The 19,232-nt window shown below is 41.5% G+C and overlaps 1 protein-coding gene across 13 annotated transcripts in view; it reads left to right on the plus strand.

Moving 5' to 3' along the window:
• TRAK1 (trafficking kinesin protein 1) overlaps positions 1-19,232 on the plus strand; it is a 203,285-nt gene that overhangs the window by 91,752 nt on the left and 92,301 nt on the right. For 12 of the 13 annotated variants that reach the window (XM_033930397.1, XM_033930396.1, XM_033930399.1 and 9 more), the window contains one exon: positions 12,155-12,231. In XM_033930397.1, the coding sequence (XP_033786288.1) occupies positions 12,181-12,231 (51 nt within the window). In that variant the 5' untranslated portion in view covers positions 12,155-12,180. Of the gene's footprint in view, positions 1-12,154; positions 12,232-18,123; positions 18,262-19,232 lie in introns of all 13 variants that reach the window. The other variant, XM_033930398.1, reaches the window with a different exon arrangement.

Consider the following 19,232-nt stretch of genomic DNA (forward strand, 5'->3'; position numbering starts at 1 on the left):
ACTATTAGATTTTGAATTATTATCTATTAGATTTTGAATTATCCAACTTATTCAATCTAACCGGGGTCCAAAAAGAACGATGCAACAGAAAAAAACAAGTTTGTTTCATAGATGCTGAAGCTGTACACCTCATCCTCCAAGACCAAATACGTGGCCATCGAGATGCATAAATATACTGCTTAATCTCAATGCGCCAAATGTCTCTTAAGAGCTTTTTTAGGTTTCTTATACATAAGTTCAGATATTAATTTATACCACTTGGCGGCTTGATGTCCTAGCATGTCTGCCTGAAAACAGAGGAACTGCAAGCTGTAATAATTTTTCAAATTACGCCACTCAGGGAACCCTTTCTGAATAGCCTGCTTCAGTTGCAACCATTTATAAAATTGAAATTTTGAAATACCAAAAGATTGTTGCAGCCGTGAAAAATCCAGCAGTTTCCCATTTAAAATAACATCCTCTAATGTTCTTATGCCTACTTGCATGCAATCTTTCCAGGCAATTTTAGAGCCGCCTATTTGTATCTTGGAATTCAGCCATAGGGATTGACACAAAGACTGTTCTATAGGTATTTCGGTTAACTTATTTATACATCTCAGGGTCTTCCAAGTATTGAAAATAATGTTATTATCCTTTGCATAACTGGGTAGTTTAATGTCTAATATATGAGATAGACGCATTGGGGACATAATTTTCCATTCCAAAATTAACCAATCTGGATAATGGTCCATGAGGTCAGGCAGGATCCAGTACATACCCTGACGTAGTATATAGGCCTGATGTTACCTATAAAAATTTGGAAAATTTACCTCTCCTTCCATAATTGATATTTGTAAAGATACTAAAGCAATTCTAGCAGTTTTGCCCATCCAAATAAATTTTATGAGAATACTATTCAATTTCTTGTAAAAAAAAACTTTGAAAATAGATTGGTAACATTCCCATTTGATAACATACCACAGGCAAAATCATCATTTTCACTGTTTGAACTCTCCCCCATCAAGATATATGTAATGGATTTCATTGCTCACACATTTCTGTAACCTTTAATAATAAAGATTTTTCATTTATTTTCATTGTTTCTTCCAAAGTCTTATAAATCCATATTCCTAAATATTTTATACCCTCTTCTTTCCAAAGAAAAGGGAACTGATCAAACAAACCTTTTTGAGAATGTATATTAAGCAGAAGAATTTCAGATTTATTCCAATTTATTTTATATCCTGAAAATTTTCCAAATCTTTCAATCAAGTCCAATAAATGTGGAATAGTAGATTCAGGATTCCTCAAATGAAGCAAAATGTCATCTGTATATGCAGAAACTTTATACTCTCGACCAGCATAAGGAATACCTTGAATCTCCTCTGTTTGTTGAATAGCCAATAATAAGGGTTCCAAAACAATATCAAACAAGAGAGGAGATAAGGGACATCCCTGCCTAACTCCCCTTTCCAGACAAAAACTGTCTGAAAAAGAATTATTTATATACGATCTAGCCAAAGGGGAGTTATATAAAGCTTTGATCATTTGTATAAATCCAGAACCCACCCCAAACCAATCCATTGCTTGGTACATAAAGGTCCATTCTACACGATCAAATGCCTTCTCCGCATCTAAAGATACAGAGAAGGCTGGATCCTCCATGGATTTTGTCAAAGTCAATATATAAAGAGCCAATCTAGTATTATTTGAGGAATGTCTATGAGCAACAAATCCGGTTTGATGCATACCTATAATATAAGGGAGAGCCTTAGCCAAACGTAGAGCCAATAACTTAGCCAACAGTTTTCCATCAACATTTATCAACGATACTGGCCTGTAATTTAAAACCAATAAAGGATCTTTATTTGGCTTTGGCAAAACTATGGTCATAGATTCTGCCATAGTACCTGAAATGCAGCCTTTATACAGTTGAACCTGATATAACTTTAATAAATAAGGCAGTAATGTATTTTGAAATGATTTATAAAACTCCACAGTGTATCCATCCCCTCCTGGAGCGGATCCAACTCTAAGGGACTTCAATGCAGTCTGGATCTCTTTTAATGTATTTGGAGCATCAAGAGATCCTTTTATATGCTCAGGAATTTTAGGACCCTCAATTAATTTTAAAAACTCTAAACCATCAAGTTCTTTATTTGTTTATTATTATTGATATGTATATTGTATTGCACTTTTTGACAGCTTTGAAAATTCAATAAAGATTAAAAAAAAAAAAAAAAAAAAAAAACGATTCAATCATGCAGCAGATCTTATATCACGTTTCCCCAATGGCACTAAAGGAGTTTTTTGAAATCTTATCAACCCAGAAAATGTTTGAGATCTGAAAATGGTATGAAGTTGAATTTGGAAGGTTAAAATAAGGCAACAATGCTGTTTGTAGCAGGTGCCAAGCTTTGGAATGCCCTGCCCAGTATTTTGCGATTTTGTGATGGGAGGCTGAATTTTAAGAAAATGTTAATGCCTTCATGTGCTAATGCTATTTGCTGCTGAAGCCTTACCGTCCTGTAAATGTTTTTATGGGATTTTGTCTTTCCATCTTGTTGGATGAATTTGAAAAAAGGTTTTAATAATGATACTGTTAGTTAATGTTTTATTGTGTTTGTCTGTGGAAACATATTTTATTATTTTTAATATGTATGCATGTAATTTTGTAAACCGCATAGTTTTTATGCAGTATATAAATTTTTAAATAAATAAATAAGTTGACTTCATGCATATGTCGAGAGGCAATTTTAGATCTAAAGTCCATCGACCCTCACATAGGTTGACCAGCCCTCACTTAGACCAGCACTGCTCTCTCCCTCTCTTCCCTCCAGTGCCATGGAGTAGCCTTCACTCCCCTCTCTCTTCATCCCCTCCTTTCAGCATCCTGCAGCAGCGATCCTATCTCCCTCCCTCCCCAACCAGCCTCTCTCTCTTCCTCTCCTCCCTCTATGCCAGTCAGTCCCCCCTGCCTGTATCTTACTAGCTTTGACTGCAAGCAACCAGTGATCCTTCGAGGTTGTTTGTGGTCTGTCTCAGAGCCATCTGTGACTAGCATGGAGGGAGAGAGAAAGGATCTCTTCCACAGGGTATTGGAGGGAGGGACACAGAGAATCGGCAGTGGGTTGCGTGCATAAGCTGACCCTGGAGTTTTTAGATATTTTTTTCACCCTAAATTTCTCAACTTGTAGTTGAGTATATATGATAATTACGTTTCTATTATATTATTCAATGACGACTATTTCTGTGTTTTCTGTACATTAAGAAGGATAAAGTGCCACATTCCCTTTTAAACAGAGAGGAGAGTGTGGTGTAGTAGTTAGAGCTACAGCCTCAGCACCCTGAGATTGTGGGTTCAAACACTGCGCTGTTCCTTGTGACCCTGGGCAAGTCACTTAATTCACCACCACCCCATATTATATAGATTGTGAGCCTGCCAGAACAGATAGGGAAAAATACTTGAGTACCTAATTGTAAACTGCTTAATACAACTTGTCCAAGCAGTGTATCAAATTCCATTCCCTTTCCCATGTTTTTACTTTGCAGTATGCAGGTGAAGATGGTAAGTAGAGAATGACAGGGGGACAAATTTTTCCCCATCCCCGCTGGAGCCAATTTTCTCGTCCCGTCCCTGCAAGTTCTTTTCCTGTCCCTTCCCCATTCCTGCAAGCTCCATCCTCCATCCCTCGAGGCTTGTGCAGGTAAGGCAGAGCAGCAATAAAACTCATGGGGATGGGGAAATTGAGTTCCTGCGGGGCTATGGAAAACTTTGTCCCCGTGTCATTCTCTAGCTGTAAGTACTACAAATAATGGCAAGCGAGATGTCTATACAACCTTGTGATCTAATTTATTATGCAAACAGTCCTTTTATTGTTATATAATCTCTTCTTGTCTCTCTCATGAAAATCTTCACTCTAGAGGTACTGACATTGCCAAATGCTGTTGTAATACATCTCACTTGCGCGTGCTCATCAATATGTATTAGCCCATTATCTGTATAGCTCGGTTTCAAGCATGCCCTTTCTCCAGCACTTTCGATGACGTCAGACGCCAAAACGGTAGGATTCATTGTCAAAGCTTGTGCTTCTCTTAGGGTCTGTTCCTTTTTACCTTCACTTTATTATTTATAGGCTTCGCTTTGTCGTGATTTTTCTGCTATTATCTAAGTACCGTATTTGCTGGCGTATAAGACGACTTTTCAGTACCTTAAAATCCTCCCCAAAGTCGGGGGTCATCTTATACGCCGGGTACTGTTTACTAGAGAGCTGCACGGGAACGGGGACGACGGGAATCCCGCGGGTTCCCCCTTTGGGTCACGGGGATCCCGTGGGGACGCCCCTAGGGTCGCGGGGATCCCGTGGGGACGCCCCCTAGGGTCGCGGGGATCCCGTGGGGACGCCTCCGAGGGTCGCGGGGTTCCTGCGGGGCTGGATGTACTCAGTCGCGCGGCTCTTCTCCCTACCTTCTCTGCTTGCAGCACAGAGCCGAACGGAAGTCTTCCCGACGTCAGCGCTGACGTCGGAGGGGAGGGAGGGCTTAAACAAAGCCCTCCCTCCTTCCGACGTCAGCGCTGACGTCGGGAAGACTTCCGTTTGGCTCTGTGCTGCAGGCAGTGCAGGTAAGGAGGAGAGTAGCCTCGCGGTTCGAGTGGCTACCAAGGGAGGGGGCGGTCCGCCCCGCCACACCCCGCCCCGGTTGCAGCACAGCCGGCCAGGTCCCCTTACTTTTGTGGCACTTCCCCGACCGACCGACAACAGCCCCAGTCCGACAATCCTCCCTGCCCTGTAGCCGCGAATCTAAATTATCTTCTTACAGCAGCTGTAATAAGGTAATTTAGATTCGCAGTTAAGGGCAGGGAGGTTTGTCGGACCGGGGCTGTTGTCAGTCGGTCGGGGAAGTGCCACAAAAGTAAGGGGACCTGGCCGGCTGTGCTGCACCCGGGGCGGTAGAGAAGGAGTGGGGAGAAGGACGCTGAAAGGCCATGGGGAAGACGGGAGGGGGGGGGAAGGACTCTGAAAGCACTTGAAGACAGAGGAGGGAGAAGGACGCTGAAAGCACATGGGGAATACAAAGGGGTGGAGAAGGACGCTGAAAGGCCATGGGAAGGGCGGGGGGGAGGACTCTGAAAGCACTTGTGGAACACAGAGGGGGGAGAAGGATGCTGAAAGCACATGGGGAAGACAAAGGGGTGGAGAAGGACGCTGAAAGGACATGGGGAAGACGGGGGGGGGTGGAGAAGGACGCTGAAAGGCCATGGGGAAGACAGAGGGGGGAGAAGGACGCTGACAGGACATGGGGAAGATTGGGGGAGAAGGACGCTGGAAGGAAATGGGGAAGAGAGAGTAGGGAGAAGACGCTGGCAGGGAAGAAGACAGATGCCAGACTATGGGGGGAGCGGAGAGAAGAAGATGGGTGCCAGACCAATTTGGAAGGGGGAAGAAAGGGAGAGGCACAGTAACAGAGCAAATGGAAGATGCAGAAGGAAGAGAGACAGTGGATGGAAGGAATTGAATGAGAACATGAGGAAAGCAGAAACCAGGCAACAAAGGTAGGAAAAGAATTATATTTCTTTTTTTTTATTTTGCTTCAGGATAAAGTAGTATATTAGTTGTGTTGATAAAAATTTATAAACATTAGAGGCTCTGGTAGAAACCCATTTGCAAAGTATGTATTCTTCCCAATTAATATTTTCAAATTAATAAAGTCTTTTTGCTTATTTGTAAATGGGTTTCTACCAGAGCCTTTAATTCAGTAGCATAATTAAATGAAATAACTATTTCTGAAGTTTATATGGACGGGCGGGGACGGAGGGGATTCCTCGCGGGGACGGGTGGGGACGGAGGGGATTCCTCGCGGGGACGGGTGGGGACGGAGGGAATCCTCACTGGGACGGGTGGGACTTTGGCGGGGACGGGTGGGGACGGGTGGGATTTCTGTCCCCGCGCAACTCTCTACTGTTTACATGCCCTTACTTTACATGCCCTAACATCTCCTTCCTTACCTCCTTACGGTGCTTACGGTACTAGTAAACCTGCCGGGACATCAGCGGGGCCATGGCGGGACATCAGTGTGACAAGGGTGCCATCTCCTTCATCCTGCGCAGCGGGAAGCAGCGGCGCTCTGGCCCCACCCCTTTTCTCTTTACTACGTCTCTCGCACATGCGGCCGTGTGTGGAGTCTAGCCCTTAAGGAAGTTGCGGGGGCGAACAGGAGGCTTTTGAAGGCTTTTAAAGGGAAACTGTCATGCCAGCAAACTTGCTAGGGACTTGCCTGGCACTTGCTCTCTCCCTCTATGTGTTATCTTCCTTCTATCATTGACAGTTTCAGTTTGGTTAACAGTTTAGAAAACAAATAGCATGGCAGCTCCCATGGGTTTATTGTTCTATTCAGCTTTAGTGAATTAATTAAAATTGTTGAAATAAATTCTGATGTTCTTTTAAGTTTTATTTGTTGTGCAGAAGGTGTGCGGAAGAAGGGGTAGTCTTATATGGCGAGTATATAACAAACTCTATATTTTAACTGTAAAAGTTGGGGGGTCGTCTTATACGCCCAGTCGTCTTATACGCCGGCAAATACGGTACATTTTCTACTGACGGTTCTTTTTAACTGCATAACGTTTTATCATAAATAATAAAACCCTAGAGCGCGCATGCGCTGTTGAAAGTCCGTGAGGTGTGAGGTGTGCTTCTGTGCCAGTCCTCGCAGCGCCTGCGCTAGCTGGAGGCGCGTGTGCCAGCGACTCCTCCCTCCCGCTGCCGGTCCTCTTCAAAGCAGCCGCTGTAGCGAACCTTGCAGGCCGCTCTCCACCTTCCCAATGCAATGCAAAAACAGAAGGATTGGTGAAGAAAACTATAAAGCAAATCCAGGTAGGCGAAGGCGGGACAAAAAACAATTTTATACAGGAAGAGGAGTCTCTAGCACCCGTTAATGTAACGGGCTTAAAGGCTAGTTATAGATATATTTTAAAATTATACTTACCTTCCTTTTGATCCCATTAAGATAAATGTTGGATTCTTTGTACATAACTACCGTATTTTCACATAGATAACGCGCACCCGTGTAAAACGCGCACACGGGTATAGCGCGCAAAAAACACATATTTATGTACATAAATTTTTATATACCACGCACACCCGTATACCGCGCATGCTGCCCAACTCTCCTTTCGCCCGCCCCGACTCTCCTCTGGAGACCCTGACTCTGTTTTCGCCCGCCCCGACTCTCCTTTCCTCCTTGAAGTCCTGTCCCTACCCTGAAAGCCTGATGCCCCCCCCCCCGACGTCCGATTCACCCCCCGCAGGACCGCTCGCACCCCCACCCCGAAGGGGCGCTCGCACTCCCACCCCGAAGGACCGCTCGCATCCCCACCCGAAGAACCACTCACACCCCCACAGCCTCCCCCCCCCTCCCCCATGGAGAAGCTGTCTACCTTGTTTCCGGATGCCAGTGAGCCCAGCTGTTTCCTCTGCCGGCGGTCCCGCCCCTTCTCTGAGCCCTGCTGTGCTACTTTTTCTTCCGGCGGTCCCACCCTTTCTCTGACATCAGAGAAAGGGCGGGACCGCCTGAAGAGGAAGCAGCGCAGCACAGGGCTCTGAGAAGGGGCAGGACCACCGGCAGAGGAAGCAGCTGGGCTGGCATCCGGAAACAAGGTAGACAGCTTCTCCATGGGGGAGGGGGGGAGGCTGTGGGGGTGCGAGCAGTTCTTCGGGTGGGGGTGCGAGCGGTCCTTCGGGGTGGGAGTGTGAGCGCTCCTTCCGGGTGATGAATCGGGCGTTGGGGGGGTGAAACTATGTAAAAAAAATTTTGTACAACGCGCTCACGCGTATAACGCGCAAGGGTATGCGCGGTTTGTAAAAACCACATATAACGCGTGCGTTATATGCGAGAAAATACGGTACTATCAGGTATGCCTTTATTCATACACTCATTTGAGTTGAACACATTTGTGGTTTGCGAAACGGGACGGCTTGCTTGCAGCGAATTTCACCTATGTTCTTTACATATTCGCAATGGTTCGCCGCAACATTTCTAGACATTATGTCCAGCTGTCTCTTATCTTCTAAGCATATCATGCTCACTATAAATAGAACATTTATAACCTTCTTTGGGATTCGGTTACTCTCTGGCTCCACCACCACTTAATGGTTCTTACTTCTTTGTATGTGGTCTTTTTACATTGTTTTTAGTTTTTAATATGTATGATGTTTTAAATGTGCATTATGACTTTTAAAAATTTGCATTATGTTATTTACAGTGATATTTCTAGATTTTAAGATGTATTATTATTTTCATGTGCATTATGGAAATCAAACTCAGTTCCCCAGATTCATGCCCACTGCACTAAACTGTAGACCAGAGTTGACGTCAAAGGGAAGGATTGTGGGCCAGCCACTTGCAGGTTGTGAATTGCTGCTTGTGCCATCCCTGCACGGAGTTCACTGGGGGAGGAGGGAGCGAGTGCGGCTCCAACAAGTAACTGGGTTGGCTTTGGGGGGGGGAGGCAGGCAGGGATCCCCGGCAGCAATTTCAGCGGGGGCGGGCGGGCAGACAGGGATCCCCGGCGTACAACTTAATTTTGGGACAAAGGATGGAAGGCAGGGAGGGGGCACGAACTTGGCACAGAAGGAAGGGAGGAAGGGGCCACTAACTTGGGACATAGGAAGGAGGGAATAGAAAGGAAGAATTGTTGGGCATGAGTGTGTGAGTAAGAGATGGTGCACATGGGGAAAAGAAGAAAGGAAAATTGGGCATAGAGAGATTAGAGTGAGGTAGAGATGCATGGGGAATAGAAGGATGAGAGGGAGAAATGTTGGATATGGTGGTGGAGAGGGACCAGAGGAACAGATTGAAGGGGATACAAGGGGGAGGAATGTTGGGCATATTGATGGAGGGAGAGATATGACATGGTGCTGGAGAGGGGTGATAGAAAGAGAAAGGGGCCTGGGGCCAGTGAGCAGTGGTGAAAATGCTGCACATGATCTGGGGGATGAGAGAGAGAGAGAGAAATATTGAATGTGATAGTAGAGGGGGTGGGAGAGATGCCTGGATCTCTCAAGACAGATGGACAGTGAGAGAGAGAGGGAGACTTGTTGCCAATAGGGGTGGAAGAGAGGAAGAAAAGTTGAACTCATGGAGGGACAGAGAGAGATGTTGGTTGGGGAAGGGAATGAGGTCCGGAGAGGCAGCATGGAGGAGGCAGAAAGTGTTGGACTCGTGGACAGAGAGAGAGTGAGAGATGGATGGGGAGGGAAGGAGAAATGTCACACTTAGGGGAAGGGGGAGAGGGCTGAGAGTAAAAAATTAAACTCATGGAGGGAGAGAGAGAGAAGTTGGTTGGGGGAGGGAATGATGACTGGATGAGAGGAAGCGTGCAGGAAGCAGAGAGAAAAAGATGTTGGACTGATGGAAAGGAGGGAGAAATGTTGGATGTGGCAGTAGAGGGAGTGGGTGAGGTGCACCCTGGATCTCTTTCTCTCTTTCCCCACTCCCTTTGGAGCGGGGGAGGAAATGAGAGAGAGAGAGAGACATGCTGCCAATGGGGGTGGAGGAGAGAGGAAGAAAAGTTGGACTCATGGAGGGACAAAAAGAGATGTTGGGGAATGGAATGAGGTTTGGAGGAGAGGAAGCATGCAGGAGGCAGAAAGAAAGAAATATTGGATGCACAGTCAGGAGGAAGTGCAACCAGAGACTTATGAAATCACCAGACAGCAAAGGTAGGAAAAATGATTTTATTTTCAATTTAGTGATCGAAATGTGTCAGTTTTGAGAATTTATATCTGCTGTCTATATTTTGCACTATATTTGTCTATTTTTCTATAGTTGTTACTGAGGTGACATTGCATATTTTAAATTCATTTGCCTTGACCTCTTTGAAAAAAAAACCCAAATATAAATGATGATTAATATTTTCTCTGCGTACAGCATGCTCTGTGTTTTTTTTTAATTTTGTGGCTACCATTATGTATTAATAAGATTATGTTGTGTGTATATGAAAAATGGATGGAAGAAATTGCATTACAATTAGTACTATTATGGGGTGGAGTCTGGGGTGGAGCTTGGACAGATCTGAGGCAGAGCTTGGGTGGGGGTACTCGGTTGGTATTTGTTAGGCTTAGGGGGTACTTGGCTTGAAGAAGTTGAGAAACACTGCACTAGACTACTCCTCCACTTTAAGTGCACAGTATCCTAAACAAAACTTTAAAATTATTTGCAGTATAAAGTAGTGTTACTACTGCTGGTGCAACTCTTTTATTTACTATTTTTCTCAGTGCAGTTTAGTCGAATGTTGATGAAGTAAAACATCTCAAAAATTTGTAGTCAATGCAGAACAGATTTGGTTCTATATTTACTAAAAGATGGTACTGCATTTGTACACATTAATAGCTTATATTTACTGCATGACCCAAGGAGGAACATATCATTGGTTGGTGGGAGAGACTCAGGGGTCGGGACCCCTCCCCTCATTTTTAGGCTTAAGTTTTCAAGTTTATTCAACACTTAATATACCGTCTATCATCTAGTACCTAGATGGTTTACAACAGGGATCTCAAAGTCCCACCTTGAGGGCCGCAATCCAGTCGGGTTTTCAGGATTTCCCCAATGAATATGTATTGAAAGCAGTGCATGCACATAGATCTCATACATATTTATTGGGGAAATCCTGAAAACCCAGCTGGATTGCGGCCCTCAAGGAGGGACTTTGAGACCCCTGGTTTACAATGTTTAGACCCTCTCCAGAAGTGTGGCATTGGATGTCTGTCTAGCAGGGGTGCTCAAGCCCCACCAGCTGAAGAGATTTTTTGCCAGCACCCCAACCTATGCTGCCTGAATATGTACATCAAGCATTATTAACACAGTGCACATAAAATCATCTTACCAGTTAGAGTAGGAATGAACAAACCAATCTGGATTTGATTTCATTCTTCATTTAAAGATGAGAGCAGAAGATGGGGTTATTTATTACTGCTAGTACTCCTTTGCCTTCATGTGGATTGAATTAATTTCCCTCTGTCCTTTCCATCCCAGAAAAGTCAAAATAGTACAGAATCAAGTGATTGGCTGAGACATTGCAAGATCTTACACCACTAATTTATGAATACTTTAGAATTTGTTTACTATGTTTTTGAATATTTTGACATGATGTTAGCTGACATGGAGGGGAATTTTTGATAGGATGTCTAAGTCTGAGTTTGGACATTTGGGGAAAGACATCCAGAGATACAATAGAGAAAATGTCCATTCTCAAAACAGCAAGCTGTCTTTTTTTTTTTTTTTTTTTTTTAGATTGACCTATGCAGACGTTTTGTTCCTTAGTACGTTTATCTTTTATCTTTTTTGGCCATTCTCAAATATAAAGACGTCAACATGAAAAATGCACAAAAGCCAGTTTTTCGGACATTTAAGCAGCTAGCATTCTTAGCAAACTGTTCACAGAGTACTGAGCATTCCTCAGCACAGCAGAAGGATTATTGCAGAGAATGTCATATTAAAAGTCCCAGGTACAGATGTCACTTTAACTTCCTTTTATTGTATGGTGAACCCTCCAAAGCCCACCCAAGACTTACTGTACCCACCTGTACACCACAACGATAGCCCTTAGGCCTGCAGGTGTTATCTTAATGTAGGTACTCAATGTCTGAGTTAAAATCTGAAGCTGCTTGAGCTGAGAACTTTTCAGCACTCCCTCATAATACAAGCTTGAATATACTGTTTTTTAAACATCTTTGGGTGGTGGAAGGGGGGGTCGGGGACCACTGGGGAAGTAAGGAGGACGTCATGCCTTAATTCCTCCAGTGGTCATCTGATCAGTTTGGGCACCTTTTTTTTTAGCATTTAGATGCTCTTAGAACAGATCTAGCGCCAAACGTAAAAAAAAAAAGAAATATCCCAGGATCTTTTGTTAAAGGTTTGATTATACCTGACGAGCGTCCAAGTCCTAAGCCCACAGAAAACACGCCTCTTAATACACACCCATAAGATTTGGATGCACTGGGACAAAACAATCAGAAAGTCGTCTAGAAAGTCTGTTTTGAGAATGCCCACTTGGATGTTTTGACTAGTAAAATGTCCAAGTGATGGCTTATGCTGTCTTTTGGAAGTCTATCTTTTTTAAAATTGAGCTCCATAGTCTATAGATTTGCTATTAATAATGTCCTTTATTCTTTTTCAGTTCTCTGTGCGGAAAGAGTGGGCCAGATGACTAAAACATACAATGACATAGATGCTGTTACACGTCTGCTTGAAGAGGTAAGTATCTTTTGCCCGGAACATCAACCCCCTCGTAACACCATCACATAACTAAACTCGCAAACTGTTAACCCCAACCCCTAATCACTATCCACGAACACTCTATTCAAGTCACGGAATATTTCTACTTCTGAACAAACAGCTTGGCACTTCCGGGCCTTACAACACACAAACTGTTGTTAACATTATTAATATTATCAGATGTAACCTGCTTTACTTTATAAGTCATTGTACGAGAAGTATACTGCTATACTCTTTAATTCATTGTACGTAAAGTTTCTCTTTATTATATTGAGATGTACACTGCTAAACTCCTTAATTCATTGTACGTAAAGCCTCTCTTTATTGTATTTACATTTTCTTCATTGTATTCACAATCTCTTTTACTGTAAACCGCCTAGAAGTCGCAAGATAGCTGGCGGTATATAAAAATAAAGTTATTATTATTATTATAAGAACCTCATTACTAGGTCCTTCCCAAAATAAAGAAATGATACAAGGATGCATGGTTTAGATCAGTATTTCACCATACGCGGTACTTGTACCCCTAGGGGTACGTGAGCCACTTGTGGGGGGTACGCAGTGTGGGTCTCCCTCCCCATTTCCTCCAGCAGCATGCCCCCTCTGTCGAGTCTTCACATCCACGGGAAGGACCTTTTGGGACGAAGCATGGGCGGGGGTACTCGATTGAGATTTGTTATACTTAGGGGGTACTTTCCTTGAAGAAGTCGAGAAACACTGATTTAGATACCTCAGTGCATAGAGAATGACATGGGATAAATTTTCCCCATCCCCATGGGACCTCTCTATCCTCGTCCCCGTGAGCTATGTTCCTGTCCTTGTCCCATTCCTGCACGCTCTGTCCTCATCTGCACAAGCCTTAAATATTTTAAAATCATAAGTGTTCAAGGCTTAAGTGGTTAAGGCAGAGCTTAGAGGAATGTAGCAGGGACAGAACTTGTGGGGATGGAGATATTGAGATTCCGTGAGGATGGAGACAAATTTGGCCCCCTGTCATCTTACCTTTGTCCTTGAGACCCACCTAGTCGCATCGTGTTTTCAGGATATCCACAGCGAATATGCACGAGATAGATTTGCATGCACTGCCCCCATAGTATCTAAATCTGTATCTCATGCATATTTATTGTAGCTATTCTGAAAACCTGATGAGACTAGGGGCTCCTTTTGCGAAGGTGCACTAGCGGTTTTAGCGCACGCACCGGATTAGCCGAAAAACTACCGCCTGTCAAGAGGAAGTGGTAGCGGCTAGCACGCACAGCATTTTAGTGCGCGCTATTCCGCGTGTTAAGACCCTAACGCTCCTTTGTAAAAGGAACCCTAGGTGTGCCTCAAAGACTGGGTTGCGAAGCACTGCCTCAGTGGGCAGTAAGATTACGCATCTATGCTGCTTCTGATTTTCATTTCATTTTTCAGAAAATATTTATTTAATATTTTTTGTTTTTGTTTTAAGTTTTTTATTGATTTTTTCATATATCAACAAGTGTTATAAATTTTCCATACAATTATCTTAACAATACACTTGATATCTCTATAATGTACTTTATATAAACCATATTTTATATTATTTTTCTTATGAATTTATATAACATATATATTGTAATGATTTTATCAATTATTATTTAATTATGAACCCTTTTCCCTCCCTTTATCACGTTAATTTCTCATAAGACTATCACTCATTATGATATATTTTTTATAATGTATAATAAAGAGAATAAATTCCTTACCCCTTCCTTCCCTCCCTTCTTTAACCATTATCTTATTATGGGAAAAAATTAAAATCAGTCATTGCAAAAATCTGTTAATGGTCCCCAAATCTTCTTGAACTTATCCATATATCCTTTTTGTGTTGCAAATGTACGCTCCATTTTATATATATGGCAAACTGAGTTCCACCAAAAATTATAGTTCAATCTGTCATAATTTTTCCAATTATGTATAATTTGCTGTACTGCTATTCCAGTCAATATAAATAAAAGTTTTTGTTATTTGATGAAATTTGACTTCGAGCTCTCATTGCAGTACCAAACATAATCGTATCATATGTCAAGGCTACCGGATTTTCTAACATCCTATTAATTTGAGGCCAAATTGATTTCCAAAATATTAATATGAATGGACAATAGAATAAAAGATGATCTAATGTCCCTGGTTCAAGATGACAATGCCAGCATTTATTAGACTTAGAGCTATCTATTCTATGTAAACGTGTAGGGGTCCATAAAGCTCTATGTAAAATAAAAAACCAAGTTTGTCTCATAGAGGCTGACAATGTACATCTTAACCTCCAAGACCAAAGTCATGGCCATTGAGATGCATTAATCTGATGCTTAATCTCAATGCTCCAAATATCTCTAAGACCATTTTTTTTCTTTTTATGTACAAATCCAGATATTAATTTATACCACATTGCGGCCTGGTGACCCATGGAGTCTATCTGAAAACATAAGAATTCCATACTATGATAGTTATTAAGGTTTTTCCATTCAGAGAACCCTATCTGAATGGCCTGCTTCAATTGCATCCATCTGAAATATTGTGATTTATTCAAACCGAATTTATTTTGCAATTGTGAAAACTCAAGCAGTTTACCTTTATTCATTGCATCCTCTAAAATACGAATTCCAGCAATCATCCAATGTTTCCAGATAATTTTAAAACCGCCAACTTTGATCTTTGGATTGAGCCATATTGTTTGAGTCGTTGATTTAGTTATTGGAATAGGAGTTAGGTTACTTATATATCTTATAGTTTTCCAAGTATCAACAAATATTTTGTAATCCTTATATAACCTTGGCATTTGAATACTGATAACATGACTCAGACGTAAAGGAAACATTAATCTCCATTCTAACCAGAACCAATCTGGTATATGTTCAATGGGCTCTGGGAGGATCCAATACATACCCTGACGCATAATATAGGCTTGATGGTACCTATAAAAATTTGGAAAATTTACCCCTCCCTCCGCAATTGGTCTTTGTTAATTCTGGGGTTTTTTCCAAGCCAAATAAATTTTGTTAACATCTTATCCAATTTTTTGTAAAAAGACCCCTGAAAAAAAATTGGTATCATACCCATTTGGTAACAAACTACTGGTAATATCATCATTTTTACAGTTTGCACTCTCCCTCACCAAGATATGCATAAAGGATTCCATTGTTCACACATTTCTGACACTTTTTGTAATAGATTTTTTTCATTAATTTTCATAGTCTCATCCACAGTTTTTGTAATCCAAATTCCTAAGTATTTTAATCCTTCTTCTTTCCAAATAAAAGAAAATGAGTCAAATAAACTTTTTGTACAATGTACATTGAGTGGAAGCACTTCTGATTTATTCCAGTTTATTTTATAACCTGAAAATTTTCCAAATTTTCAATCAATTCAAGCAAATTTGGAATGGTTGTTTCCGGATTTCTCAAATAAAGTAAAATATCATCCGCATATGCTGATAATTTATATTCTCTATCTGAATGCGGAATACCCTGTATCTCCCTTACCTGTTCTATAGCTAATAACAAGGGTTCTAAAACGATATCAAAAAGCAAAGGAGATAGTGGGCATCCTTGTCTAACCCCCCTCTGTAGTATAAATTTTTCTGAAAAATTATTATTGATATATAATCTAGCAGCAGGGGAGCTATACAATGCTTTTATTATTTGTATAAATCCGGATCCTATACCAAACCATTCCATTGCCTGAAACATGAAGATCCATTCCACTCTATCAAAAGCTTTTTCAGCATCTAATGAAATAGAGAATGCTGGGTCATTAATGGATTTTGTCAAATATAACATGTGATGTGCCAGTCTAGTATTATGAGATGAATGTCTTTTAGCAACGAAACCTGTCTGATGCATATCTATAATGAAAGGGAGAGCTTTAGCCAGTCTTAATGCTAATGCCTTAGTTAAAATTTTTCCATCCACATTTATTAAAGAAATTGGTCTATAATTTGAAACCAAAGTGGGATCTTTATTTGGCTTAGGTAAAACTATAGTTATTGATTCAGCCATAGTACCTGTAATACAACCTTTATTTAGTTGTGTCTGATATAGTTTTAATAAATAGGGCATTATAATGTTTTGAAATGATTTATAAAACTCCACTGTATAACCATCTCCACCTGGAGCGGATCCAACCTTAAGGGATTTCAAAGCTGTATCTAATTCTTTTAAGGATATTGGTTCTTCTAAACTTCGTTTTATATGTTCAGGAATTTTTGGTCCTTCTATTAACTTTAAAAAATCTAAACCATCCTTTTCCTTTTTCGAATAAGGTTCAGAAGAGAATGGTGAAATTTTATCTCAAATTGATCCCATTATAAAACAATTTTTAAAATTTTATAAAGATTTGTATTTAATATTTTTTGAAGGTTTTGTCTACTTGACCAATGTCACATTTCTGAATTTGTCTGCCAAGGTGCTGTTGTTTATGATTTCAATCGGAACCACATGCAAACGTTACTTTTTTTTCTTGTAAAACATTAGTACAGTAAGAACAACAGGAGTGGAATACTGTTTCAAATATATATTTTGATATGGTCATCTTTTGCTCATATCCGACTTGAAGAAGAAAGTTCTATCTTAGAAAGATTGTGTAAGTTTATTGACTTTCTTTACCGCTTTTCTCACTTAAAAAAGGAATATAAGAAGTTTACAGTGTTAGAAAGGAAAAGAATAATTAAAAAAAGAAATGCAATAATAAAATAGAACAGACCCTTCCCAAAGCCACCCAAAGGAAAAACAGCCATAAATTAAAAACAATTCATAGCAAGAAAACTCCCTCTAAAAACAAAATCACAAATACTGAGGCTTTGCATGATAATTCTAACAAAATAGCAAGAATGAAAGTCATACTCGCCATAAAGGCAACTAACTAACTTCCAGTAAAACCCCATAGGCTTTTTAAAAATCATACTTTTAACAGATTGTCAAAAAATGTATTTTATTGTGTTTTGTTTCTTCTTGTTCCCTATAATCTCACTAACATTGCCTCTATAGCAACCCTTATATAAAATCATATCAGTATTCTGGGCTTGGGCTATTAACATCAAACAACCATCCTCCCTTGCCAGTATTTATCTTCATGCACTCTTCTACCCTATGCCACATTAATAGATTACCCCCAGCATCCTCCATCACCACTATTATTTCCTTCCATATCGACACACATAGAAGGGAATTCAACAAACAACGCTGAAACTTAGACACCGAAAAAATTCAGCTCAAAGCACTATTCTATAAAGGGCACAGATCTCGCACCTAACTTTTGGGTGCCAGATTTACACCTGCTGAAATTTGGTGAAAATGCCCCAGTTAGATATGATCAGGCAGTATTCTGTAATTCTGTGCACAGCATGCTCCTTTTGAGATACACATCACTGGAGTTAGGCACTTTGCCTTTTAGAATGGCACACATCCAGACATGGTCATGAATTATATTGAGTGCCAATTAATATAATTGGTTGTTAGCATTCAGTTATTGATGGTTCAGACCTCATTATCCAATTTATTTGTGCCTGCATCATAGAAGCATACCCAAAGTTGGGCATGCTATTTTGGCACCATATTTAATGCAAAAGGATAAATGATCCCATGATATCAGTGAAGAATCAGAAACAAATGTTTCAGATCCTGCCTTCTAACCCTTTCCCTTCTCCACCATCAACCTACTATCTTTCTTGAAAAACCTTTTCTGGGACTGCCTTGTCTACATCAGAAAATATTCTGTTCCTGAGTGAAGCAATGTTCTGCTTGTTAATAATTTACCTGTCTTTCCCTCATTTACTGTATAAATAAGACCTATTGATCCATGAAAGTACACTATAACCTTTCAAAAGATACTATGTTCCTATATCCGTTTCAGATTCCTCAGGACACTGACTTGGTGAAGGGACCCCATGCTATATGTCTCCAAACCTTTATAGTGCCATTGGAATGGAGATGCAACCCTTGTCAGCATCTGATACTAACCCACTCAAATAAAACTGCTTAAAAAGAGAAAGTGAGTTAGCAATTTCATTTCAAACACTTGGGATGATTCTTAGTCTCATCAACATGTTTAAGAATAATCTGTTTAGCAGGATCTTTATCAGTTAAAAGCAATTTGATTACTGCTCAGCAGTCTTACTGAAGTCCCTCAGGAGAGAGGACCAAGAGCTGGATGCAATAAAAACGGTCGGTAAGACCATGCGGGTCGCTATGGGCCGATTTTATATTTTTATTTTTTTTTCCGATTTCAAAATGGCAATCGATTTTCAAATGGCTTCCCATGTAAATAAGTTTTGTGGAAGTCTGCCGTAATCCCATCCGATCAATCATTCAGAAAGTGACTCTCACACATGCGCAGAGCTGGTAGGGGAAGCCCGAACAGCTGAGCGGCAGGGGAAGCCCCAAAGCAGATTCCTACCACTTAGCTGTTCGGGGCTTTTTTTTTTTTTAATTGCACAGATGTTGTGCATGTGTTACACATGCACAATACCTGTCCCCATAAAAAAATGCTGCCCCCCCCCCATGAAATAAATTGTAGCAGGAGGGGTGTCCTTTTCCCCTGCCAAACTGGTTCCTCCATGCCAGGAGCTCCCTCCCCTTCCCCACTCCCTATACTTAGAAAAAAATTCAGCAAGAAGGATGCCTACTCCCTGCTGCCTCCGGGTGCCCCCCCACAACCGAACCAACCCCTTCAAATGAGGACCCCTCCTCCCCTTCCCCACTCCCCATATTTAAAAAAAAAAATTGGCAAGAGGGATGCCCTTCCCTCCTGCCTCAGCTCCTTGGCTCCCCCCGACCCACCCCCATACCTCTTATCTGAAGAAGATAGCAGGAGGGATACCCAGTCCCTCCTGCCCACATACCCGCCTCTCCAAAATGGCGAGCCTTCCCCTTCCCAGTACATCCTGGGAAGGGCCTTAGATATTTGAGCCAATCAGTGCCTTAGACCCTCCCCGTGCAGATACACACACACACACATCTGTT

The sequence above is a fragment of the Geotrypetes seraphini genome, chromosome 2, assembly GCF_902459505.1.
Source record: "Geotrypetes seraphini chromosome 2, aGeoSer1.1, whole genome shotgun sequence".
NCBI lineage: Eukaryota > Metazoa > Chordata > Amphibia > Gymnophiona > Dermophiidae > Geotrypetes > Geotrypetes seraphini.